At 48.8% G+C, this 27312-nt stretch overlaps 1 protein-coding gene across 5 annotated transcripts; it reads left to right on the top strand.

Annotated features, from left to right (window-relative positions):
- CABP1 (calcium binding protein 1) lies at positions 1-27312 on the top strand. Of its 5 annotated transcripts, none has more exons than XM_052796653.1 (8): positions 694-808; positions 13322-13570; positions 18315-18491; positions 22150-22180; positions 22863-23006; positions 24285-24394; positions 24801-24948; positions 26690-27312. In XM_052796653.1, the coding sequence occupies exons 2-8, from the start codon at positions 13526-13528 to the stop codon at positions 26713-26715; spliced, it is 681 nt and encodes a 226-aa protein (XP_052652613.1). In that variant the 5' UTR covers positions 694-808; positions 13322-13525; the 3' UTR covers positions 26716-27312. The 5 variants fall into 5 exon arrangements, with proteins under 5 accessions (XP_052652611.1, XP_052652609.1, XP_052652613.1 ...); XM_052796652.1 differs by lacking the exon at positions 694-808 and adding an exon at positions 4028-4198; XM_052796649.1 differs by lacking the exon at positions 13322-13570 and having other exon boundaries at positions 7-808.

Genomic DNA, 27312 nt, shown 5'->3' with positions numbered 1-27312 from the left:
GGGGGGGACGACGAACGACGACGGTGCCCGCCAGCCCCCCGCCGGAGCGCCCCTTGCCGCGGCCTTTGTCTGCGCTGTCACATGGGCCGCGGTGCGGGATTTAAGCGGGTCTCCGCAGGACATGCCGTGAGCGGCGCGCCGCAGCCCTGCCCGCAGCGGCAGCGCTCCGCCCGGCCGGGGATGCGGCTCTAGCGGCCCCGCGATGAGCGGCTCCTCCATGGCGAAGAGCGAGTCCCGCACTTCGCTGCTGAAGGCGGCGGGGAGCCGGAGGGCGGCGGGCGGCCAGCCCCAGCCCCGCGGCAGCCGCGCCCGGGACGGCAGAGGACAAGGCGGGCAGGCGGGGAGGGAGCAGAGCCAGGAGCCGCTCCCCGGGGAGCCCAGTGCCCGCAGGCCCCTCTGCCACCCGGGCGCCCGGGAGGACGGAGCGAGGGGCGCGGGGAAGCTGTCACATGGACGGGGGGAGAGCCAGCCGGAGCCGGCGGAAGGAGGTCCAAGGAGAGGCAGCGGCAAGGAACCGGTGCGGACATCCAGGCACCAGCACCACCACCTCCCGCCGCACGCCAGCCACGGTCACCCCCAGGACCAGCATCAGCTCTCAGACAGGGATGGGGAGGAGGCAGAGGAGGACTTTTTCTTCAGTCACAGGCAGAGGTCCAGCAGAGAGTCCCTAAAGCTCTCGGAAGGCGCTTCACCTCTGTCCAAATCCAGCAGCAAGTACTCCACCAAGTCCAGCGGCAGCGATCGGTCGGTGGAAGCGGACCCCCTCTTCCACCAGCTGCACCCCATGCTCAGCTCGGTCTTTGGCCAGGTAAGGGGCAAAGCGCCTCTCGCCCCCTCCCTCCCTGCCTGCCCCCCCCGCGCCCCCTCCTCCTCCTGCCCGCTCACGGACCTTCGGCTCCTCGTCCCGGAGCCCCCCGCGCCTCCGGGCTCAGCCCGCAGCTGTAAATGCACTGCTTCCTGGCCGCCCCTGCCGAACTTCTCCCGGCGCTGCGGCACCGCCGGGGCGCTGCGGGACCGGCACCGGCACCGGCACCGAGGAGGGCTCCGCGGCGGGGAGGGGGGCGCGGGTCGGAGCCGCCCGCAGCCCCCGGCCGCCCCGCCGGGCGCCGCGGAGGGCGCTCTCGGTGGTGCTGGCGGGGGAAGTGCCGGTGCTTTCCCTGTCGCCGGGGGAAGTTGTGGCTCTGCCTGCTGAGGGTGAGAGTCGGAGAAGCGGATTTAAAAAATGTATTTACTTATTAGATTTCCATCTCTCTGGCTCCCCGCCTTGCTTTGCTGTATTTGTTTACATCTCCTTATGGTACATTTCTGTACAATCGGCATATGAATCATTTCTGATGGCAGAAGCTGTCAGGAGAAGGTAGCGGGGAGGACGACAAAAAAAAATCCTGACCCAATTCCGAAGCCTTCCCAGTCACTATGTTAGGATGGAACAGATGCTTTCGGTGTTTGCAAGCTCTTTCAGTACAAAGCTGTCGCTTTTAGCTGCTTCTGGTAGTGAAATTACCCAACAGGGTTACCCTCTAAAAATGAAAAGGCAGAGGGAGACTAGCTCGAAATTTTCTTTTAGAGCCATTTAGGGATGTTACTGGGAGATGTAATCTCCAGGAAGATTAATGTAACTGCAATCTCCCAGAAGCACAATTATAGGTATAAGCCAGTAGCCTGGGCAGCCGGCTAAGTTCCAGCCCTGGAAGTGATCGATTAAACCAGAATTATGATTTATGGGGTTTGTTGTCATTGGGTCTTTTTTTTTTTTTTTTTTTTTTTTAAAGTGGGTTTGGGAGGCTTCGCGGGGTGCCCATTCAAATTAAGATTATGGAGAGAACGAGAAGAATTTTTGTAATTGGGCGGAAGGAGGTGATACACCCGTATCTGTTTAATCTGGTGTCAGAAAGTGTTGTCTACTTCTGTTCATCTTGACTTCTCCAGAGAAAAATCAAAGCACGTCTGCTCTCCTCAACAATTTTGCTTCCTCACTGACAGTCTGCTATTTACGAATGTTACGGCTGTGTTTAACTCAGAACGAGTATTATCCTCCCTGTGCCAATGGAGTACCAGAAGTCTAGATTAAAATTTTGTAGTAGCAATAAGAAAGGGCCTGGTGAGCGGCTTGGTGCTCAACCTGGTTACAAAAAGCGATGTTCCAGCACCAGGCTTTGAAATCCGTGGGCTCAGCTCTGACTTGTGCTGTACCTGTAGTTGTGAGGAAAGTGAAGATGTATGTGAGAACTTATTTTAAGTCTCTGGAGCTGTATGTCCCCAAAGTGTCAGAAATACAAACAAATCCATGCCAGGGCTCCCACTCACAGAAACCTCTCTGGTTTTGAACTCAATCCTTACCGGAACAGCATCTTTATTTTACCTGCTCTGCTGCTTGCATTTCAGTGTCGTGAGACGCTTCCAAAAGCCATAAACTTAGCAAAATTTAATTGCAGTGTTGAACAATGCCCCTTACAGAAGAGAGACAGATACAATTCTAGTTTTCACCTTTTCACTGGGTACATTGCACCAGTGCTCATAAACAAATGCCAACATCGTTATTTTAGAGCATAATATTATTTATTCTCATTTCTCTCTGTAGACATCTCTCTCTTGCTTTGTTTGAAGTAACTATGAGAGAACAACCATCTAGTGGAGATTTTAGGACTGGCTTTCAGGAGTGGGCTGTAGTGGGGCTGTACAGGGGATTTGTGGATATAAGAAGGGGAGCTATAATGTAGGATACACAAAGAGCTGGTTGCAGGAAGAGATATGTGAAGATTTTTTGTAGTGATATCAAAAACCTGGGATGAATAAAGGCCCAAGGATAAATTCTGTCATGGAACGGAATGATGGAAATTTTGTTTCTGTGAGTGAAGAAACAAATGCTAAGCGTTATGTAAAAACGTGAGTGATGTTTTGAGGCGGGCAAGGTCTTAAACCTGCAGGAGCCCAAGTTGCAGCCTGGGCTGAGGCAGGGTCGTAGGCGCAGAAGTGTCCAGGATTGCAGTCTAAGGCTGCAGGTGCTGTAACACCAGTCTGCTCCACATTGTAATTAGAAGAGAGCAACAGCTCAGCAGACAATTTATTTAACACAAGAACTTCTCTCCAGCCCACACAGCCTACTGTGAAACAGTTAAAACAGTAAATTTGCAGTACATAGGAGGAGAGGAGCACAGTGATGCATATCTGCAGCAGCAGAGCACTGTGGTCCAGCAGCACCAGTATATCTTGTCCCAGCTCTACAGATGTGGAACATCATCATCACCCTGTTGTTCCACAGTGGTGCAGTGATGTGGTCGCAGATGCAGACACTCCAGTGGTACAATCGGATACGCAGAAAAGATTGCAGGGATGACTTCACGGAGGATGTCATTATTGCAGTAACAGCAAAAAGGAGCAGCCCAGGACTACAGGGTTGTGTCTGAGGGAGACAGATTTGTAGCTGTGCAGAAAAAAAGACGGAGTGAAGGCAGAAGTGCCGTGTTTATATAACCAGCACAGCAATATAGTGCACTGTGGGTGTGTACTCCAGGAGAATGCTAAGATACTGCCAGGATACAGGATGCAGTGATATTTTATTAATTAGGCTTATGCTATATTGGTGCAGTGATGTTCTAATATAATAAAGCAATAATACTCTTTTGGGGCACTTTACCATTTTGTAATTGAGTGGTACATGAATTAACAAATGTAGGGTAGTGTAATGATCTATTAGTATAAGCCAGGATGTCATCTTGGTCTAATGACATGTTTGCACACTAGATCGGCGAGGCAGCTGCGGAAAAGCACTCTGCTGTGGAGTTTATACCGGGTTAGCATGCAGTGCTGCACAGCACTGAGTGCCTGGAGAACACAGCACTGACAATGCGGTGGTGTGGTAACGCAATCCTGTGGCAGAACAGAGATGTGATACTGGTGCCATGTGGTAGGAGTTTGGCAGTGCACGGGTGTGATAATTGTGTAGTGTTGTAGCCTGACAGAAGAGTTTAGCAGTCCAATGATGTAGTAATACAATATTCCAGATGGGAGCTATTCTATACAGCAGTGATTACTTCTGGTGTGATATTAGCAAAGGGCTGCACTGATCTGACAGCACCATCCCGTTGTACCAGAAGGCAGCGAGTGAGGTGTTACCACCATGCCGCAGTTTTGGATGCACAGCTGTGAGTTAGCATGAGGGCAACGCCACAGACTTACCTGGTGACAGAAATGCAGTGTGGTGTGAGTACGGGCTGGTTATATGATGCATGTGATAGCGGGACAGCAGTGTTTTAAAGTGGCCCTGCAGCGGTAGCTCAGTGCCCAGTAGCTCAGTGCAGTGTGAGAGCAGTGGAGTGACTCACGGGTGTAGTTGGCAGGGGATGCATGTGTGATAATGCAGCAAAGTAGGAAAGTGGCGAGAAAAGGGAGTGTGGGGAGGATGTTTCATATAATTTTGGCCTGGTAGCAGGATAGGGTTGGAGTGGCCAAGTGGTAAAGGAGTGTCGTGGAGCAAAAAGGAGCATGCTATCACCCCTGCAGAGCAGAACAGCATGACGGTCCTATAGTGCCTATAGTGTGGCTACAGGACACAGTTTAGCAACAGCGCGGTATCGAGCAGTCGCACGTCCATAACATCAGAGGAGGAGTGATCCCTCGGCAGCCGGGATGGTGGTGAGATGGCAGCCTGGCAGCAGGACACAGTTTATTAATGTGACAACAGTAGCAACAGCAGCACAGAGACTGGGACAGCAGTGCGGTGGCAGCAGGGACTGCGATGCAACAGTTTTATGGCAGCAGGATTCCTGGGGCAGTGGTGATGCGGCAGCAGCACCTGCGGTACAGCGGCAGCTTGGCATCGGGCTCACGGCACAGCGCTGTATGGGTACTGCGGCACAGAAACCCACTGGTTCTTGTCGCTTCATTCCTCCTCTGCCACAGTGTTGGCCTAGCTGGCACCTTTAAGAAGAGCTCTTTCCGTGCCTTTGCTATGCAATATTAATTTGCAAGCGATCCTGCCATGTGAGACCTGACCGTTTTCAGAGCCGTTTAGCTTTCACACCCTGCCTGACTGTTAAATTTTTCAGTGAAGTGATTCCCCAACAGTTTTCTGTCAATTGCCTCTGGTAGCATGGGGATCAGAGGGGTCAAACAATGCTGTAGGGACTCATTAAGTATTTACAGGCTTCTGCTGTTAGCACTGTGGCCAAAGGGGCTTTTGTATTTCTATTTGTACGGGGAGTTAAGAGCCTCTCCTATCTGTGCTGTCTCCCATTCCTGCTTTTATGTCAGTGTCCGCATTACCATTAAAATAGGGAAAGCATCTTTCTGCATTTGCTGTATAATTTTCCTTCTCTTGTCCTGCTCCATCTTCCTTTACTCATGGGCTTTAGTTGTTCTTAACAGGTCTTAATGGACCTTACAGCAAACAGGGATGACAGAAGTGGCCCCATTTTGGGGCAGGATGTATCCTCTGGCTGCCTGTGTGGGAAGCCAAGAACATTCCCCTCTAAACTAGCCAGGAGCAGGTAGGGAAAAAGTGCCATGTCCAGCCTCTCATCCTTCTGGTCTCATCTGCAGGTTGACCTTGTTCCCTTAATGGCTTTGGCTTCAGCTGATTCTAACAGGAGTTTTGCCCAAGAGCGGTTGCTGCATCAGGACCACGCTTGGAGCTCCGCCAGCGGAAAGCCAGGGAGCTCGGGCCAGCTCAGCTGAGGCAGAGTGGTTAACGGCTCAGTAATGGAAGTTTTCAGTTGCCCCGTGTATTGGTGAGGGAGGCTGCGGCGCATTGGGCTGCGCTGGAGCGGTGATGCCAGCGATGGAAACTGTCAGGTGTCGCACTGTGGGATGGCAAAGGTGAAGGTGAAAGGTCTGGGTTTGCAGGTGCTCGCGTGCTGTGTTGTACCGTGCTGTAAGGCAGGTAAAGCAGCAGCGTGTCAGGGCTCGTGGCAAACTGAGGACAGTCTCTAACAGCTACTCATTTACAGCGTTAAATCGGCACAGTAATTTGGGGTGAACAGACTTCTTCCGGCTCAAAATGACCAACCGCTGTAGTGATGCTGACCCCATTGCACAGACTTAGCTCGCTGGTAGTGATGCTGACCCCATTGCACAGACTTAGCTCGCTGGTACGGAGCGTGGCCGCACAGGTTAGGAGGCAAAAAAACCCAGAAGAAACACCGTACCCTCCCCTGACTTTCCCCCCTCTTTTTACGGCACCTCTGAAGCCTTGTTCCGGCCCCAAAAGGGTCCTCAAAGGGCGCGGAGAAGAGGCAAGAGCGTCCCCGGGGCCGCAGGGGACACTCCTGCAGCCGGCGGTACGCCCCGAGCCGCTGCCGTGCCTGGCCGGGTGCTGGGCCGGCCGTGCCCGCCGGGGCTCCCCGGGGCGGCAGCGGCTCCGCCGGCTGCTCCCCCGGCCCGGCCCGGCCCGGCCCGGCCCGGCCCGGCCCGGCGCGCTCGGCGGCCCCAGGGCGCCCCCTGCTGCGGGCGGCGCGGCCCGGCCCGGCCGGCTCCTGCCGCGGGGCCACTTCCCCGGCGGGCGGGTCCGCCTGGGCACACAGCCGGGGCCTGCCCGTGCACCCCGGGGCTCGGGCCTCTGCCCGGTCCCCGGCCGCCCGGTGAGTGTGTCGGAGCCGGGGAGAGCCCCCTGGTTCCCGTGATGTAGGCGGGAGTCGGTCCCGGTGACCCGCGGATCGCCAGGCGCGTATTCGCAGGGGGCCGGGTACCCGCGTGCGGTTCCTACGGTCTCCGTGCTTCCATCCCTGCATGCGTTGCCACAGCCCACGTCCATGCATGCAGCCTGACATTAAGAGCCTTCACATACCTGTCTTGTCTGTATACACGCAGCCTGCACGCGTGCAGCCTCTGCTAAATCTTCTGCGTGGCTATGCAACCACCTCTGTACGTGCATATGCGTTCCTGTGCTTAAAACGATTGGCGTATGCGTACATCCCTGCCTGCTGACACCCACCATACCTTCCAAGGTACGTCTCGTGTTTTCTATATGTAACGGACACAGACACGGAAAAACATTGTTCCGCTTGAGCACATCCACTCAGCTCCCCCCTTGCTCGGCTTGGAGAAAAATTTATCACATTTATTGCTTGTAAAGAGTTTGAGGGATGTGAGCCAGACGTACAGAATCACTGAGGGGCAATGGATAAGCTTCCTGCCTGCAGTGGGTCTGCCAGCAAACGTTAATCTTTGTCAGTGATTTACTTTTTAAACAAATCTGTTTTAAAAGGATATAGAAAGACATCAAAATAAAACCAAGCTAAAAGAACATTCATTAAATATTCCGTTCATGAAATATACAACAGCATGATCTAATGCACTGAAATACACAAACCTTCTGGTTAGATTCAGCTTATCTTTTGAGAGAAGAAAATCTTTCAATAATAAATTAATCATCATTTAAATTAGTCCACTGTGCATTCCATCAACCTCTACCGCCTTGATTTTTGTTTCATGCAATATTGGGTCTGAACAAAGTGTCAGGGAAGAGTTTAGCTTTAGATGTAGTGGCTGGGCTGCAGGTTTGTCAGCTGAATTAGCTGTGGTTCTTTGTAGCATCACAGCTTCAGTAACTGTTTTTCCCTGATGAGTCCATGAGTGGTATTGATTTCCAATAACAAGCAGCTATATGGTGTGCATCCAGTAAAAGATGCCTAGCTAACTTTGGGCTCCCTTTCAATAATCCTCTGACATTCCTGTGACCTTAGAGAGCACAGCAGTGCCCATGAACTTGAGTAATCCTCCAATTTCAATCAAATGCCCTGCTTAGAAATAAAGACAAACAGCTGTCATAGCTTGTATGGTCATATTTAGTTTTTGAGTAGCTTTCTGCACCAGTATAAGACCATGAACTCAATACTATCTATGAATGAAGTAATTAGCAATATTCTAATATCCGCCCATTCCTCCCCTAGAGTACTTTGCACCTTGCATCCATCTTTGGAAAGAATATACAGCATTGCTTCATCCCACACAGCTGAAATACATTCTCTGCTCTTGGAAGGAAACAGGCAACCGTGTAACATTGTGAGGCATCATGTCACAAGGGTTGAAGGCAGGAAGTAGAAACCTGCCAGCAACCCCCCTGAGCTGTGCTGAAATACTGCAAAAAGGGTTTAGGTAGCTTGTGACCAGCTGTGTTGAGATATAGCCAGAGATCTCGTACTGGGATATGCAGTTTGATCCTTTTAAAGGTGCTGTCAGATCTTTACTCAAAATAGAAGTGAGGCAGACCTCGGTTTTGTGGTGGTCTATCTCATGTAGTGCTGCAGGGTTTTGGTTAGGATTGGTTCCCAGGCCTTGCTCATCTAATAATCAGCCACGCTTTCTGTAGCGCCTCAGTGTGCCAGCCAAATACTGACCCCCTGTCCCTTTCATTTGGAAAGAGGTGAGGGAGCCAGGGCAGAGAGAATTAGCTGCTTTTGCAGTAGTGCAATATGGACAGAGTGATTTACAGTTCTCATATTCCTGAGCAAAGAGAAGGGACCATGTAAGGTTTGTTTTAAACAATCTTTGTACTGCGTATACATGGCAAATTGTCACAGCAGCTTCTGAGCTGTCAAGTTTGTACTTGTCTTTTTTGTAGCCCATTGATGATCTTGAAAGCAGAAAATATCCACAAAACATTGTGCTCTGGCCAACACATCTCCTGTGCCGGGACTTGGAAGTTGGGCTAGTGCAAAATACGTGGACCAGATCGGCATGGAAGGTGTCAGGAGATGGCACGTTCCCATCTCTTTTCATCTAATGCAGAATAAAGCTAGCTAATTACAGACAAAGCTGTTCTAAACAGAAGTTGACGGTCCAGGCTTTGTTACCTTGAGAGGGATGGAAAATATCCTTGGTCTTTTTAATAACCTTTCTGTTGTTTGTGATTGAATATGATCCAATTGCTCTAATGGAGGAGAATATTATGCACAGCATGAGTCAGCAACGCTTTCTTCCTGGAACAGCTGACAGCAAAGAAAGTTCCCAAACTCTCTGCAGAAATATTCCTCCCCCTAGATGAGGATTTGGACTGCATCCACCAATACCTGCGGGTGCCTCCCCTTGAGATGGACCTGTACTTGTCTGACTGGAATATGGAACCATCCAAGGTTCATTCGAGGTTAGAAGATGCAACTTGATGTGCAGCAAAAGCACTTGAGAGCCTGACACAGAAGAGAGGGAAGCCAGTCGCAGAAGTTCAGAGTGCCAGTGCATGTTCCAGCAGTCGGGAGCTTTGAAATGAGGCCCTTGACAGAACTGGCAATGGGAGGATGTTAACAATTCCAAAAGCTTAGGCTCGTCTCAGGTCATCCAGCAAACAAGACTGGGTTGTTTCTTGTAAAATACATATCTATAGCCACCGGCCAAAGGGTGGTTGGGAGCAGATTTGAAAGCTACTAATCGATATGTGCCCTCTCCGCTCTGTGATAGGAAAAAATAGACCGGAAATTCTTGAACTATTAGGATAAATTAAATAAGGTGGCATATTTTAAAATACTAAATCTTCGAAGCATGCAATGGGCTTTTAGGTAAAACTATGGACTTCAGTGAAAAGATGCTAGGAATGAGTTTTCCCTGCTTTACTATATACTCCCCTCAGACATTAACGCCGGTACCTCCTGACTTTGCCTGTTGCAGTGTTTGTGTTGTGTTGAGAACAACCATCTGATACAATGCTCTAGCAAGTGAAAGACCAGGCACTGAAACGGGCCTGGCATCTGAACAGTCTCCCTGTACAAATCCATACTTCCACTGGAAATTTTTGCCAAGCAAAGCTACAGTCTGATAAGCAATCCCAAGTTTTGGATTGACTTTTGTTCTTTCTGTTGTGGCTGTTGGATTGTTTGATGCCACTGGATAAAGTTTCTGGCAGCTACCAAGTGATTAGCTATGGTGGGATCCAACATTTTCCTATGAAATGAGAATTTCTGCCAAAGGTGCCAGCCCGAAGCACAGCACTGCTGCTTTTTAAAGAATCCAGACATATTAAACCACCTAAATCACTCCCTGTTCAATGCCAAGTCGCCCAGCCTCCTCCCTGCTCTGTGCTCAGGTCAGTCAACGTGCCAAACGCTTCTTTCCTGTGAGCCGAGACCTCGCTCTGTGCCAAACCACATCCACCAAGGTCTCTGCTCTCCACCCTGGACCTCAGGGGAGAGGAAGGGATGCGGGCACATAGGCAAGACTCACATTTCACAAAGTTCCTACCAATTTTTAGAAAGTTTACAACAGAGCCCCAGACCTTAAAAGAACAGTGTGATTGCCACAAAGAACAGTGTGGGAAAACCAGTATACATGCATGTGCAGCCCTCCCACACGCATACTGACTACCCCAGATATAGGCATACCCACAGATCAGCACCTACACACAAATGTTTTTGACACACTTATTCTGAGCACCCTGTTCTCTTACAGCAGCCTCAGTTGGAGGAAGGGAGAAAATATGTTCCTTCTAACCTAATCTTCTAATGACCTTTCTGCCAACTCCACTTTCCTGCCTATCTCTAAGCTGCCCGTAGTGGTGATGGGAACAAGATCCCAATGTAGAGAGTGATTTTCCTCCTCAGACGTCAGCAGGGTCTGTCTGCTAGATTGTGATGTGCTGCCCAATTGCTCTTAAGAGATTCAGTGTGAACAAGGAGATAAGAAAATTGTTTATGATCGTGTCTCTTAGGCCCCTTGCAGCTCTGCCAGAGTTCTTGCAGAGTTGAAGGACTGTGACTGTGTTGCAAACCTGGTGCAAGTGGGCTCCCATCGCCTCTTCCCTTCCTGGATTGCGAACTCCCTGCCAAGCCTGGCAGCAAGTCTCAGCCTTCTCACTCTGCCCTGCACGTTTCCTACAACTGCCTGCAACTGCAGGAAAGAAAAGCAGGAGAGCAGGCAAACACGGCTGCCTGCCATGGTGGCTGGCTCTGAATGCTCCGGTACAAGCTAATATTTAGAGGGTGACCACCTCAACTTTTGTTGAGAGGCTTTTAGAGGTCTGTAAGACATGCTCAACGGCTGCCTTCCAAAGCTGTCCCGTGGCAGTCTGGGGGCTGTGATGAATTCTCCTGGCAGGAGACAGTCCCCGTCTCTGGGAGGATGTGGGAGATGGGCACTTCTCAATTGCAAGGCGTTCCTGGCCTCCACGCTGCCTGTCAGGGGGAGATTCATTAGCAGCAAGGAGGCGATTCTCTCTCCTCTCTGCTCTGGAATTGAAGTCGTTTGTCTCGGGAAGGAGCCCAGGCGCCTCAGCTCGCTGTGTGGCAGCTTCTGCTCAAGGGAGACAAGCACTTCGTCAGTAAACAAGGAGCCTGGGGAATGGCTCCAGCTGACAGAGGACGTTATTAATGACCAGCACTTTGGCTGAGGGTAGATGAGCCTCCCATTAGCTGCTTTAAGAGGGGAAAGAGAAATAGAGCTGAAGGTGGCAGCCTTGAGAGGAGCTGGGAGTTTTGGCATCCTCCTGCAAAGTCCCCTGCTGCGAGGCCCAGGGCTAGCACAGCCCCCAAGGAGTGACCGTATATTTCCCTAGTGCCAGGGGTCTTCAGACTGTGACAGCAGGAGACAGGCCCATCTCAGGAACAGTTTCGCTTCCCAGCTCATCATGGGTGGGCTCTGCTATGGAGGTCTTCCAGACCAGAGTTTCCTCATCCCCTCTGTCCCTTCCTCAGTCTGCCCTGGGTACAAGGGGTGTCTTTCAGTATCTACTACTGTAGCTTCTTGCTTTGGAGGGCCTGTGGACCTTTGCGCAGCTCTTTCCCAGGCCATGCAGTGAAGAAGGCATTGAGGGCATCTGAGGGGAGGCTGTTCCACTGCCTTCGCTCTTGGGAAGTGGTTAGTACAAGGAAGAGCAAGAAACAGCACCCCCCATGACCGTGCACTTCTGGCTGCGACTGGAACTGGAGAAGCTGTTGACTCTTGTCATGGTTGGACTCCTAAACTCATTTCCTCAGATGGAAGAAGCCTCTAAGCGCTAAAGCAACTGTTGATTCACCTTGCAATCATGCTTAATTTGCCACAGCACCATCAGGGTGGAAGCAGAGAAATCCCTGCTTTGTTGTGACATGAGTAGTTCATCCTTCTCTGTCCTATAGCCCTAGAGGTGCCAGGAGAGTGAGTCCTTGGCTCCTGCACAAAAAAAACGTGTTGTGCAAGCACTCAGCCCATGGGTTAGGTCTTGTAGAGCCTTTTGTTTGGAACTACACGTGCAAAGAAAGTTGTAAAATCTTTCAGCTGAACACCTGAGTGCCCAACCAGCCTGCTGCGCAGACAGGGTGTAGGATCGGTGTCATTTTGGTCTTCACAGTTCTTGAAGGAGGTAGCTTTTCATGCCGTGGCTTCTTATCACTATGGAGCTGCAGCTGTGGTAGCTTCACAGCTAAGGGTGCATTCGCTATCGGGTTCAGATCTTGTTGCCTGGGTGTGATGGTGAGTTTTTTATGCAATTGAAATCTTTTTTCAGACTGAATGCTCTTATGCTCAGCCTGAGATCAGAGGAAAATGTATTGGGGACTCAGCCCTTTTCTTTCAGAGTTTATTCTGTTACCACACCACACCTAAAGTCCAGAGCTCAGAGCTGGCTCTAGGTTTAGGAGCCTCTTATTTATTCCAGGACTTGGGTGCTTGGAAATGGAATGGATGGATCTGACATCCGAATTCTTTGCTTCACGTTATCTAGCCTGGGGCTGTTCAGATTTAGATTCAGGTGTGAGCCCACCTTTGGCAGACTAGTGCAGGTAAACCGCCAGTTGATTTCTACTTGCAGAAAGCTGGAAAAACTTTACCGCAAGGCTGGCTCAAGGTCTCTCCCTTGTGGTTAAAAATTACTATCCTGGGGCTGAGAGTGTTGTAGGGTCCCTGGACCACTGCCTCCAGGTTTGCTTCCACCGTGGCAGGAAAAGAATGAGGGACTTTTATGTCTGCTGGTATTTATAAGCTGAAACAGGTCCCACCCAGATAAATGGTCCATTTCTGCTCCGAAACGAGCTCTGGACTCTGCTCCAAACCCCTAAGTGGATTGCCTTCTGGCCAGCCTAGCTCTCTGGTGATTGAAAAGCCGAGAGGACTTAGAAGGGGGGTGGGTAGGGATGCGATGTTCAGAGGCTGTGTGGACCCAAACTAGCTGGATTCACTGAACTCATCACTGAAATCACTTCTTGCGGTGCCTCTCTGTTCTAATTCTCCCTGAATCAGCCCTCTCTCATGAGTGAAACAATCTTGCCTGCAGATTGAGGGGGGTGGGAGGGATTTGAACATTAATCTGATGTAGATTATACATCCGCCTCCCTCTCTCTCCCCTTCTCACTCTCTCTCTCTCCCTCTCTTTCTGTCTGTTTCTCTCCCCTCCCTCTCCTTCCTGCTTCATCTCTTCAAGAAAGTGAACATAAAGTAAAAACACGGAGAGAGAGAGGCAGAGAGAGAAAAAGCTCCCTGAAGAGGGAAGCCCCAGCAGCCAGTAGCTGTTTGGATTTGCCTGGCACTGCCTTTCTTGCTTTGCTCCCAAGGAATACCTTTAATGGGATCAATTGCTTCAGTTCCTTTATAACCAAGTCCACCGGAAAGGCAGACTCAACATATTATGGGCAACTGTGTGAAGTCTCCACTGAGAAACCTCTCAAAAAAGGTATGTTCCCTGAATCAAAGTGCATTGTGCGTTTCCAGCCCTGCTTCTTGGGATGGGTGACGTCGTGGGCAGATGGGAATGGGAGGTGGGAGAAACACAGAGGTGTGTATGAAGGGTTCAACTCTCTTCACCAGAGTTTTTTTGTAAGAGCTGCTCATGCAAGTGCAGCTGTTAGAGCCCGGGATGCTGAGAGCCGTAACGTGTGTGTAAATAAATGTGTGCATATGCATGCACATGAGTAGGCTTGTGTCCTGCTCTGTGTGTGTGTGTATAGCTGTCCTCTGGGTACGTGCAAGCTTGTGCTTGTCAATGTGCACAGTATGCTGGTACACATCTTCTGTACAGGCATCTTAATGTATGTGTATATGTCTGAGATTGTGTGTGTGTGCGTGTGCATGTGCTTCATTTGAGAGGTATCTGCATGAGTCCAGTCATGTGGGTCATTTCTGTAGGGACATATATTCATGGACATGTGAATGGGCATGCGTCTGTACGTATTCCTGTTGGTGTGTAAGAATATGCACACCTAATGAGTCCATCTGAAGCATGTGTGTGTCCTTAGCTCTTTATGTCTCTATGTACACATCCTGAGGTGTGTGAGCAGGCATGCAATGTTTGTTATGAGTGTATAGGGGGGGAATTTGTGTGTGTCACACACGTATCCCTGCTTGTATGGTGCTCTGTGTGTGTATACCTGCTAGTGGATGTCCTCACAGGAGTCTGTATGTAGACATGTGTGTTTTCATGTATATCCATCCTTGTGTATGCACATATCTAGTTTTGTTGGTATGTGTTTGGGTACAAAAGCATGTTTTTCTCTGTAATCTGTTTATCCATGCCTCTGTCTGTGAGTGGATACACTGGGGCCCAGCTGCGTGTTCATGCATCATGTTGCACGTCAGCACGGCCCATGTGTCTACATGCTTGGGCCCAGCTGGACGTCATCTGCAAGCTGCCATGTGTATCTGTTAGGCTTCAACCCGCGGTCTGCTCTGTGCTGAGGTGTTACAGTGATCCCAGGACGAATTAGATTCAGGAACAATTCTGCTGTTAGGGACTAGATTGAAATGGGAATGATGTGCCCCAGAAATATTTCTTGTTTGACTGAGGAAGGTCTTGCAGCACTGTGTACCTGTCAGCTGCACAGTTCTCACTTAGCATCGCTGCAAATCTAATAACTCAGCAAAAAGCTGTGCAATTCACTCCTTGTAAATGAAAAAGTTATGCTAAGCATCCGAATTATTGCAGTGAGGAGCTACCTCTGTGGAGACCTTGCTGACAGTGAAATGCCACTGCCATCAGGATGCTCCACCCACGACACTTTGCCACCAGGGAAGGCTCTTCTGGGAGGGAGCTGTTGCGGAGAGGACCTACCTAGCAGGGAGTTTCTTCTCACAGGAGATTTGCCTCTTCTGCATAGAAGCACAGTTTGCTTCTTATCTCGGCTGCTGTAAACAAAGCCAGGAATGGCACAGTGCTGCTGTGGGGGAGCTGGGATAGACGAGGAGGGGATTCATCACCAAGCAGTTAGGCAGTGCTGAGACCAGTCCCTAGGTCAGGGTGACCTCCAGGGAGAGGCAGAAGTGCTTGAGGTTCACCAAAATGTTGCACATATGAAAAAACAACTTGGTTGCTTGTAGGTCGCCTCCAACTTGCAATAAAAGGAGTTGGCTGCAGCTGTGCTCAACATGATCAAGGCGATTGCAATTAAAGTCTGACGTGTGGCCAGGCTGCTTGAATCAAAATGGATTCAAGAACTTATAAGCTCTGTGTCGTCAGTCTTTTAGGTAATTTATGCTTTCATTCCTAAAAGCTGCTTCGAATAATGCACTTTGTGCCTAGTTAGAAGGCCTGGGATGGCAGGACTAAAGAGAGAAAGCTGAATTAGAGAATTTCTCAGACGTTGCTCCAGCTAGCCATGAATTAAGGCCTCAGGCACTCATCCTGACAGGTCCTGGGGCTCTGCTGTTCTTTCGATCACGATACACATGATTATAGTGGAGACTTTGCAGGTCAGTCTTAACATTGCACAACTTCACTTGGCTGTTTTATGATCCCAGTCTTTTTTCTCAGATTTACCTTGGGCAAACTCATTTTGCTGAAATGGTAAAGAGGAGGGACTCTAGAAAAGCTGTGTGAAAGCTGCTCTTGGGTGACACACTGATCTCTTGAATACATTATTTCAACCTGAAATTTGGGAGTCACTCCCAGCCACCGTCTGGCTTGGTCTGGGACTGGCTGACATGGGGCTACCTTGCCTGTTCAGGTGGCAGTGCTCAGGCTTTTTCTCTGCAACATCTGTTGTTGGCAGCTTCACTTCCCACTGTCACAGTGTCCCCCCGGTGATCCCAGTGGCCAGCCTGGCCGCCTTTCCCTCTGAGAGGCACTACTGTTGGGATGAAGAGGCCCCTCTGGGCTTGCCGTTCTGCAAAGTCCCTCTGACACGCAGGCAGGTAAATGAAGTGAATCCTGTTGTGCTTCTGCTGTGCAGAAAGGAAGAGCTTTGGCATCCAGGTCCCTCGCTTTGCCACCCTCCACCGTCACTACGGCTGTCTCTAAATCAGCCTGGTCTCTTCTCTCTCCACAATCTGCTGGTCTGACAGAGCCAAGGGCCGGACTCAGCCAGGAAGCGTAGTGGTCCTTTGCTTGGGGAAGGGACAGGAGAAGCCGGAGCTCCCCAGTCCTGTCCTTGCATTTTCCTTGTCATGTATGCTGCCGTTTCCCCTGTAACAGGCGGCTGATGTTGCTTTGCCCCGTACTCATATCACAGCTCCCTTCCCAGCTCTGCTGGGAGGTAGGAGGAACGTGGTGGAGGGAACTTGTGGGGATACTTGCAGAGAAACCTGCGGGGCTGCTGGCAGAGGGAGTGTCGAATGCCATAAATCCTGCCTGCAGCAGCAGAGAGGGGCAGAGAGCCCCTGTCAGGGTATCAGTAAGCCGTGCACTTTGTCCTGGCACTGCGGCGGGTTGTCTGGTCAGGATCCTCGGTGGCTCTTGGCAACTGTTTCATCAGACTGGCAATCTCTATCCGCACAGGAAAATAATGGGATGACCGTTCTGTGGTACTGCTCTGTGGTTTGGTAATAAACTCTATTGACTGGAAGGGTCAGCAAACAAGGATTAGGGGCTGTGGGGCCTTCGATCTTTCACTTGGCTTCACTGGAATTAAACACAGAACCAATGTGGGCTATTTTAAGTGATTCATATTATTTGGTATATTAAACTGAAAAATGTGCCAGGAAATAAAGCTGATAATTTTGAAAATACATAGCACTGATATCACGAAGCTGTGCAGTTCAACACAGATGCCTTGACATTTAGCTGAGCTAGTAATATACCATTTGTGGACGGATGCTCATCTTTCAGGTTTTTAAGGACAAATATCTTTCAGGTTTTTAAGGGCAAATGTCCTATGTGTCAGATTTAATCAGAGACAAATTCCTTCCTCATCCATGACTGCAACAAAAATGCTTTTCTGCTTCATTATGTTCTTTCTCCATGGCTTGCTTTTTGGGTTGTTTTTGTTTTGATGCTTGATATTCACATGACATTATACTTGAGCAGATTGGTGTAAGACTGTGTACAAAAAGGCAAACTACAAACCATGTGTGCAATATAATAGCACATGGCAGACACATCAAGTAGGTACAATAGACTCGGACAAGTGTGAATGGGCCGTGTGTGTGTATCTGGTCTTTTAGGCTGAAAAAGCACATCAGGCTTTAAGGAAAGGGTTAATAGAGACAATGACAATTGACAGAGCTTCTCTGATCACCCCTGGGAACACCGGCTGTAAAAGTAGAATCATTCCTGAAGAGGAATCTGATGCATGATTAATGTTTATTCTATAAAACCAAGGGTCCTGTGGGTTGTGCTGGCTTTTTATAGCTGCATGGGAATCTCAGGATAAGAGTTTTCTTGCAGAGCCAGGGAAATGCATTTCTATAAAAGGAAAGCAGTGCCTCCTTATAAAATCCAGTGCTGGATTCTGTTCTGGAGCCCTAGCTTAGCAGGACGTGTGCACTTAGGAAAATGTGCAAATGCAAACAGACAAAAATGTTGTGCCCGTGCCTGATCTCCACTTTGGGACTGTCAGTGATTAGAAGAGGCCAGTTGCAGTAACTACCTCAGACCCTGAGGATGTAACTAATTAGAAGTGGCATGGGGAGTGTGAGCCTGCAGTTGGCAGAGCCACCTGATGCTGTAAACGGCCTTCTAATAATATTATAAAGCGTGTGATGCTATGTTGCTGAAATGTAATGTGGAGCCTAGTGCAGTGCCTTTGTGCAGGCTCTGCCTGGTCTCCTGGGGATGCCCTGGATGATGTGGCCCTGCCAGCAGCTTTGCCCTGGGCACAGGCTGGCACACGTACTGTTAGGTTGGGGCGTGCTTGTCCTTTGCAGCTCATTCAAGGGATTAACTCCGGGGCCGATAGTAGGAGCATGGCCCTTTGGGCTGTGTCTGGGTAGATGTGAGCAGAGCTGAGAGTTTGATGTCGTTTCAAAGCGAAATTCTCCTGGTTGGTTGTACTTCTATCAGCTTTTGAAAGTGAACTCCTGGACTTACTGCTTCTGTACAAATCCTAATATACCGGTGGGGGGGACGCAGTGCGGACCAGATGAAGGAAATTTAGCAATAATGTCTCTGCGAGGCGGTTCAGTAAAACTTCAGAGGAATGGCTGGGCGAGACGGGGAGGTAACATCCTCTGTTGTGTTGTTTGCTTGCTGCTGGTTGGCTGGGAAGATCCGCCATGAGGAGAAGACGTGCTATAAGGCTGTCCAGACGAGTGAAGAGGGGCCGTCGGCTTGCGAGTACCAGGGTCCGCTCATGGTGCTGGCCCAGAACTGCGCCGTCATGCACAACCTGCTGGGGCCAGCATGCATCTTCCTGAGGAAGGGCTTCGCAGAAAACAGGCAGCCTGTACGTAAGTTACACCCAGCCGGGCGAGACATGCGCAAAGCCACATGGACGTGAGCCGGGGATGCGGAGCTGCCCGCATGCTCCACCTGTGCGGTGCATCCTGGCTCCAGCTCCAAGTGCAAATACAATCACAGGCAAATGTCTAACCTGAAGGGTGTGCAGAGATATCCCTGTGCCTAAACACCAAGAAAGGAGGATTCTAAAAATGCAGCTATGGAAGATAGATCCAAGTCTACACTCAAGTAGGCATAATCATATGGACTCAGGAGAAGGACTTAGGACTTCAGGACTTATATAATCATATGGATTTAGGAGGAGTCCCGTCTTCAAAGCTGTTATTCCAGCAAGACATCCACATCTCATTCCCAGAGGCTCAGATTAGCATTTAAGGCCTAAATAGCCACTTAAATGCAAATCAGGGCATCTGCACTGGGAACAAGCTGTCCCACAGAGATGCCCATATTTGATACTGTTCCTATCAGCTCACAGTGACCACACGAGTACCAGCAGAAATAAGCATGTATCTGCCTCCTCACAGATACCCAAATGCAATCTTTTATACACTATCATACCCAGCCTGACACTGCAGCAGTCCTAGCCAAATAAACCAAAAAACATCAGTCTGTCCTCATATTTGCAAATAGTGCCAGACTACCAAATGCTATTACCCACACACGTGCAGAGATAAATAACAAAACGACATCTATCCACTCAGGCACACCTGTTTGTAACTACGTGCTCATATGCATCTAATGTATGCATTTATATACAAACAAAAATATGTGTTTGTATGTAAATTAACATGTAGATACCTGGACATGTTAAATATACATAAATATGCACCCCAATATTGTATCTTTACAAGAAGTAAACCATATTTTTGCACATAAACATTCGCTTCCTACAATAACATTAATTTAAAGACATACACAAACATATGATTAACACAATTTTTATGGACATATATGAGTGAATATGCGCATTGTCAGATATTCACCCAGTGCGTTCCATATTCTTGTGGTGAAACAAAGCTCACCCCAGTTACCTGAGAGTCAGAGCTTTCTTGCCTCTGTGAGAAATCTCTGTGTTACTCGTGCGTTGATATGGTTATCTACAGCTGTAGGAGACACCTAGATCTTTATATCTGAAACCTCTTCTTCAACCAACAATGCCAAAAAGATTCATTATTTGTCATTATTGATCAAAGGGCTTTTGTTCTTCTTAACCTTCAGCCACTAAGTGATCACATGTTCCTTGTGCCAGTTCACTAAAACACAAACTGTAATACTCTCACCCAAGCACACTTGCTGGCATGCACAGAGCTACCTGTCATAGGAGATAGGTCCAGCTCCCTAGTGGAAGGCTCACAGCTGGACAAGTATCCATCCTGCTTAGGCCGTGGAAACTCACAGTACCCTAAGAAGTATCCAAAACAGGATTAGTGATGTCTATAACTACCCTGATGTAGAATAAGTGCATCTGATAAACAGCTTTACTTTTACTGACTCTCTAGACTAACAGGATTTATTGTGCATAGAATAGAAATAAATGAGGGTAAGAACATTAGAAATAATGGACTCTCTGAGGGTCACCTCTGTTCATATCTAGGATCTAAACTCTCTGAACATTTTTATTCCTCTTTCCATATGTTCTCCAAAAGCTTTAGAGTGATTCAGACCATTTTTTCCCAAGCAATTTTCCTCCTTTATCATTTTAGGGGATCTTCTTTCAAATTTAAAACAGAAAACCTCTTCATGATGTTAGTTATTGCTTGAGTCAGATTTTTGGAGGGACGTAAACCCTCCCCCACCTTTTGCATTTGCAGTCTGTGGCTCTCTGATGGTAGAATCTGCATGTGCAAAGATATGCTCAGAGCCCTGCAAACGCAAATGCCTTGCTGTGCAAAATTAGAGCCGGTGCTGAAGCCCCCGTTTCTGACATGTGTCAGTCATGTCGGTTGCAACACGGTCTTCAGTGCGCGAGGAGGAGGATGGTCTTGTGACGACTGCACTGGAGGAAGGCCGGGGTCCTACCCCAGCCACTCTCACAAGACGGCAGTTACCGCGGGTGAGTCACGGCACCCTTCGCACCGTGGCGGTGGTGATCATGCCCCTGCATCTGCTGCCACGCTGAGCCGGCTGTCGGCACACAGCAGTATCTCCAGGGATTAATGTTTGCGAACTCCGGAATGAGGTGCACAAGGTGTTGGTACTGATCACGGGTGGTTTTCATCTGCTGTTTTATCTAAGGCAGGGGGGCAGTAATGCCTCCTGCGTCCGGTCTAAGGAGTTTGAATTGTTTTATTATTTGGTGTTGATGAAAGCAGAACAAATGGGATGACATGTTTGAAAATACCAGGTCTGTGAAGGATGAAACGGCAGAGCCAGTGCACTCTGACAGTTCCATCCAGCACAGAGATGCCTCTGGGAAGGTTATGAGTGGCAAGCTGGTCATTTCTCTGGCACAGCCCACTTTTGCACAGACGTAAACCAGTGTGTGTCCTAGTTTGCTATGCACTCTGAGCAGCTGCCATTAGAGTTTCCAGAGGAGCCTGTGGTTAAATAGCAAAGGATCATCCTTCTCAAACTGATCAAGGGCACCGTCTCCAGGGACGTGTGGTGAGGCTGGAGGACACCTGGAAGGCAAGGAGAAACTCCCCACGGTTGAGGGGAAAAGCCGAGAGTGAGACGACAAAAGAGATCGCATTTCTGTGTTTCCAAATTCTCAGATGTTTTGGATTTGCCTGGGAGCCATGAGAGGAATTAGAAAGGGCATTTAAACCAGAAAGCAGTGCATTTCCATGCTCATCTCTTCTTCCTGGTGCAGTGTTGGAATTTTCCTATACTCTTTTGTATCCTCCCCCTTCTTCCAAGAAATTCAAATTGGATGTTTGAAGTTGCAGTGTTTCCTGAACATGGTGAATCCTTGTCCTGTTTTGTTTGTAGATGACCTTGGTGATGTATATGTTGTGTGTCTGCCTTCATGCCTGGTTTCAAAATGCTTGTATATGGAGTTGAGGCTGGGGGGAACGGGGAAGTTCCTACCTTTTTGTGGGGACTGACTGTAGGAGATGGCACTGGGATGTTGGCTGTAAGAGAGCTCGTGGCTGTCGCTGTCCTGCCAGAAGGACAGGGATCAAGCAGTGATCCAAGCAGATGATGGTATAGACCTGCTGGTTACAGGGACTGCTTCCAGCTGTTTTGATCTGGCTGTGTCAGCGGAGCTGCAATAGGAGATACAATCAGAGCTCTAGAGATGATCATAACTGCTGCAGGGACAGTCTCTGCTCCAGGACTTGGTGCTGGGGAGTGATGTAGGAGCTTCATGAAGGTGCTCATAGTACCATCAGGTGGGGAGGCCGCACATATTGCTGTGCTGGCCCAGGTCTCTTCTATTTCGGGGGAGCACCTTTCATCCCCCTGTCCAGCAGATGAGAGGGAGAGGGGCTTCCACAGAAAAGTGTGCAGGCTAACACCCCTCCCGTTGGTGGGGAGAGCTGGGAAGCCTTGCTAGGTGGATGGTATTAAACATGTCATCACCTTCTTGTTTCTTCTCTCACTTTCTGGCTTGTCCCAGAACTGCTTGCACCAAGAAGTGCTATTCTGAAACTGTTTGTGGCAAGCAAACGGCTTTAACATATTATGTTCTGTTTTTGCAGGATAGAGAACTGCGTCCGGAAGAAATTGAAGGTAAAATTTGTCGCTCCTTCTGTGTCACCTTTCTCCCTGCCCAGTGAAAACCTACTGGCTGGCCCTTCCAGGTTGGCCCCCATGGGGTAAAATAATCTGGGGCAAATCAAGGGAGATGATTAGTGGAGTAATTCCTGGAAACCCCAGCAGAAGAAATAATATGTAAAACTGCAAGAGTGCTGACTGTGAAGGAATTTGCATCCATTCCAGCTTCTTCCAGGGTGGGAGGATAAGTAAAGTAATGAAATATTGGCTGTCAGGGAACTGCTGTTCACCCCAGCTCCCACAGAAAGTGTTGTAGAGCATGATACAATAGTATGGCTCCAGGGAAGCTATTTTACCTACTAATCCCTACAGTGAGGGTTATTTAATATAGTGCAGGGGTGAAAGTTGGGAAAACTTAGTAGTTGCAGTCTCTTCAGGGAGTGCAGTTTAGCAATGATCCGTTTGTGATGCTTGTAGTCCAAGCAAGCTTTCCTGTAAGGAATGGGTCAGCAGTGCTGCTGATAGAAGAGCTTAACATTGCTTCAGTCATTGCCTCTTTGCAGGGAGATGTGGGAAAATACGGAGTATCTTAGGGAGTCTGGCCTCATAAAGTGCTGCTGATTCTGGGGAGGTTTCTTGGAAAAGGTATTTCAAGCTGTAACTGACAATATTGTTCTTTTTGGATCCACTCCCACAGAATTAAGAGAAGCCTTTAAAGAGTTTGATAAAGACAAGGATGGGTTTATTAACTGCAGGGACCTGGGGAACTGCATGCGAACCATGGGATACATGCCTACTGAGATGGAGCTAATAGAGCTCTCCCAGCAGATCAACATGAACCGTGAGTAATATCCACCTAGCCGTACCTCCTTGTTGCTGCTGTGCCCTGCATCATTGCCTTGGGCTCTCTCAGTCTCCTGCTGTCTCTTTTCTTTTGGATTCCCCCCGCCCTCTTCTTTTCATTCTCATTTTCACTCCCTATCATCTTTCCTGTTTGTGGTCCCTAGGAGTTGATGTCTGTCTTTCTTGCTTATCAAAGCGACTGTGTGGACTGTGGTGTATGGCAACAGTGAGTGGAAGGGTTGTCCTTCATGCTCATGGTGTCAGGCATAAAACTGCCCTTGACGTGGGTGGTTAGGCATTGGTGCACAGATTGTGGGTGTTGTCATATTGAAGCTGTTGTCAGATGGGTCAGGCTGAAGAAAGAGCCTGGGAAGATGGAGATGCTTTGGTCAGATGGGTGATGGATGGGCTGTTCGCTCTGCGGTGGTTGTTTGTGGATCTGCTGTGTGACAGGGGATGGGCTGCGAGTGAGCTGTGCTGGCAATGTCAGATGGGGGCATCTGCTGGAGTCATGGAAAAATGTGACAAACGCGTCCAATTCATTGTAACTGTGTTTGTGCCCCTTGTCTTTCACCATTATTCTTTGTCGCCTCTTGTCTGTGGCAGTGCAAGGTATTACCCTCAGCCAGGTGGGAAAAAGGATATTTAGTGCATGTTATTTCTGACACATGATGATGTAAAAAGGACAAGTTACTTGGTCAAGGGAGGGAAAACAGTTGTGACATACGCAACCAGTCACACACAAAAGCAGCTGATAAGCCTGGCACACAAGTGCTTAGGAATTTGAGAGTGTTACTGCCAGCTTTCAGATAGGGGACAAACAAGAAAAAGGACTATATATGACGAATAAACAGTTGGACATACATTAGCCACTGCTAATGGAGCAAGACTCCACCACTGATGCAGGGCACTGCCCAGGCCATGCAGGAACATCATGCTGTGCCCTTGCTGTACCCTTTGGCACAGGCACAGCAGAGGGTTGCTATAAGCACTAGAATGATCAAGCCTCTAATATGTAGTACGTGATGCCATAAGGATGTGACAGTCCATGGCAGCCTAGGATGGAATAGCTTGGGCTCATTCCGCCTAGCCCACAATCCAGAAAATACAAAGACAGGTGAAAACTCCCTCTGCTTTTCCTTCCACTGTCCTGCACCTTCTGTGCTTTGCTTCCTGGTGAACCAAGCTATCTCTGGGGCACACAGAAGTGCAAAGTGAGTGCTGGGCTTGGCTAACGTATGGAGTTCTTACACACGATCTTTCATCTTGTCCCAAGTGGGTGGCCATGTGGATTTTGAAGATTTTGTTGAGCTGATGGGACCAAAGCTGCTAGCAGAAACTGCAGACATGATTGGTGTAAAAGAGCTCCGTGATGCCTTCAGAGAGGTGAGTGCTCCCTACCGCGTGCCCCCCAGAGAGGTGAGCAACAGGAGACAGGAAAGAGAGGAGACCCACTGGGGAAGAGAAGAGGAGGAGAGAGCAGCACAGTGGAAGACAGAGAAAGAGCCAAGCCAGGCATGAAACAAGGGAGGAGCAGAGAAAGTCACTAAGATAAGGGAACCCTTGAGGCAAGGAAGAGGAAAGCTGGTGCAGACACAGCAGTTACAAGGGGTTTCTGAGGAGAAAAAACAGACTGGATCCAAAAGGCACCTGAAGGAGGAAAAGGAGGGACACAAAAGGAATGCAGGAAAAATAGGTCGCTCAGGAGCAGGACAATACAAAATCCAACCCAGAGCAAGATCCATTTCCATTAACTGTATTTCCCCTGCTGGTATTTTTCATGTACTTACAGTTTGACACCAATGGTGATGGGGAGATCAGCACCAGTGAGCTACGAGAAGCCATGAAGAAGCTTCTAGGGCAGCAAGTGGGCCATCGGGATATTGAAGAGATCATCCGGGACGTGGATCTGAACGGAGATGGGCGTGTTGATTTTGAAGGTGAGAAGGGATGAACGCTCCCTGTCCATCCGCTCTCACGTGAGTTCAGAGTTTCAGCTCAGAGGCGGAAGTGGAAGGGAAGATTTGCATGCTTAGGGCCCAGGTATCTGAAGTGTGGAGAAAAAGTCAAACAAGATTTTTTTTTTTCCTAGTCAGCTGAGGAAAATGGAGAACATTGGCCCACACAGGGAGTTCCTCAGGTGAAGCGTTCATTTGTGTATCATCTCTTGCTGCATCTCAGTTTGAATTGGGTCTCCATAATTCTAGCATGGTAAGGGATATGCCCTGTTACAGAGAAGCAGATTCTGGTGCACACAGCCGCCTTTTTATGGGGCATTTTCCTTTCTGTTAAAACTATTGCAAGAGCTGTGACGAGGGTGGATTGGTTTGGAGAATGCATTGCACCTTCCATTTCCTCTGGCTCACCTCGTTATCTGGGTTTATAGAGAATTTGTTTCTGTGCCTTTATGCCAGAAGATGGTCACGTGCCAGATGTGTTCAGTAGGACTGCAGATATCTGATCTAGAGGTGTCATGTTAAATCCTAGAGATAATTCATTTCTTCACCCACTTTTCATGCCAGAAGGACTTCGAAAAATAAGAGTGGTTAGGCTACTATCCTAGCCATTAGCTATGGCAGGAGCATATTAACAGAGCTCAGGGTTTCTGGCAAGGGAAGCAGTTGATATCAGACAGCTAAGCAGATATAAGAGCTGGAAGGCTGCTTGTTTTCCTAGTGAAGCACAGGAACTACAGAATTAAAATAAAATTGATGTAATTTTTTTGGCTCAGAGGCATTCCTAGGTCTCCTACATGGCAAGGAGTCTCAGTCCTCAGGATTACTGAAGCTTCTGAGGGCTTTGAAAATGCTAAAAAACTAGAAGTGTCTCCTTAGAAAGTATCTGGTAGCTGCAGTTGTTCTAATGCACTGGCTGATTACATGCCAGTAGCTTTCCTTGTTTCCCACAGCTAAATTACGTTAGACAGCTAAAATACATGAAATGCTATCCCAGTATCATTTTCTCTGTGAGTTACTGCTTTAGTTGTCAAAGGACAGCTCCATCAATGGAAAAGGAGAAGTCAAAGGGGTAATTTCCACTGCCGCCCTCCTTGCAGAGTCATTAGTTCCTCAGCAGTTCAAGTGCAGAATGAAAACACATTTATATTTGATGGTATTTACACTCAATTTGAACAATTGTAATTGACTTCACAAGCTGCAGGGTGGTGAAGAAATAGATCCAGGGTATCCTTACAGTTAACCTGTATCTTTAAAAACAAGAAGTCCATCCAAGTGAACTTTTCTCTACAAAAATGCTGGTACCTACCAAAACACCAGTGCTTTCCCACACTGGTGTCTCTGTGAAGTGGCAAGCTTACTAAGAAATCATACTGTGTTCCCAAGACTATAAATCAAGGTTCCCTGAAGTTACAGTGAAGGTGACAACACTTGCCGTAGTGGCTCACAAGGAGTTGCTTGTGCAAACAAGACTGTACACTGGCTGGGAAGGAGTCCGAGGCAATGAAATGACCTGCTAGTGGGATCATATCACCATATCTAATGCAAGGATTAAAGCCCATTTTGTGTGAGCTCTCCAGGGCGTGTCATGGAGCAGCACAGACCTCCTGGCAGTGTGTGGACTCTCGGTTTCACCCTGGCTGCACGCTATCTCCAGGGAATGAGAGCTGAGTTGGGGACCATGGATGCCTTCTGCTTCAGGGCTGTCTTTTCTTGTTGGTTGCAGAGTTTGTTCGCATGATGTCCCGTTGAAGACTATTCTCAGCTAAAGAAGAATCAGCACCTTAGAGAGGGCAGAAGAGGACCTAGATGGAACATCTAGCCCGGATGTTCCCACATGAAGGTTTATCGGCTGGCTGCAATTGGGACATTGCAAGATGACCTGCTGCTCCTCCCTCATGGTGGTCCCCATGCCCCTCCACCCTTTCACACTGTGAAAGACTTGCAACTTCCTACAACTGGAACCATTCCTCGGAGATGATTGCAGGAAACTGCAGAGCCAGGACTTACCATGATGCTTTCATGGAATATTTGCAACTTTAGACTCCTCCTCCCCAGCTTTATTCTCCCACCAGCTGCTGCAAAGCAAGAGCAGGAGAAATCCTCTTGGCTTGGTGGATGAGAACAAAGCCATTGGGACTGGTGGCAGCCTCAGGGCGTGCTCTGCACTTCTTGGTTTCCCTTGGTGAACCGTGTCTGTGTTTGCTGTCTGTGTGTGTGTGTCTATCTGTGTGGAGTTATTTATGCTTCCCCAGCACATACTCGCATCTCCTGTGGTTATGTTTACCAAGAGTAAATTCAAATACATGTCTTGCGGGGGGAAAGCGATAAATATGCACGCTGAAATGA

Source organism: Harpia harpyja, chromosome 9 (genome assembly GCF_026419915.1).
Source record: "Harpia harpyja isolate bHarHar1 chromosome 9, bHarHar1 primary haplotype, whole genome shotgun sequence".
Taxonomy (NCBI): Eukaryota; Metazoa; Chordata; class Aves; order Accipitriformes; family Accipitridae; genus Harpia; species Harpia harpyja.
This window is presented reverse-complemented; position numbering and strand designations above follow the sequence as displayed.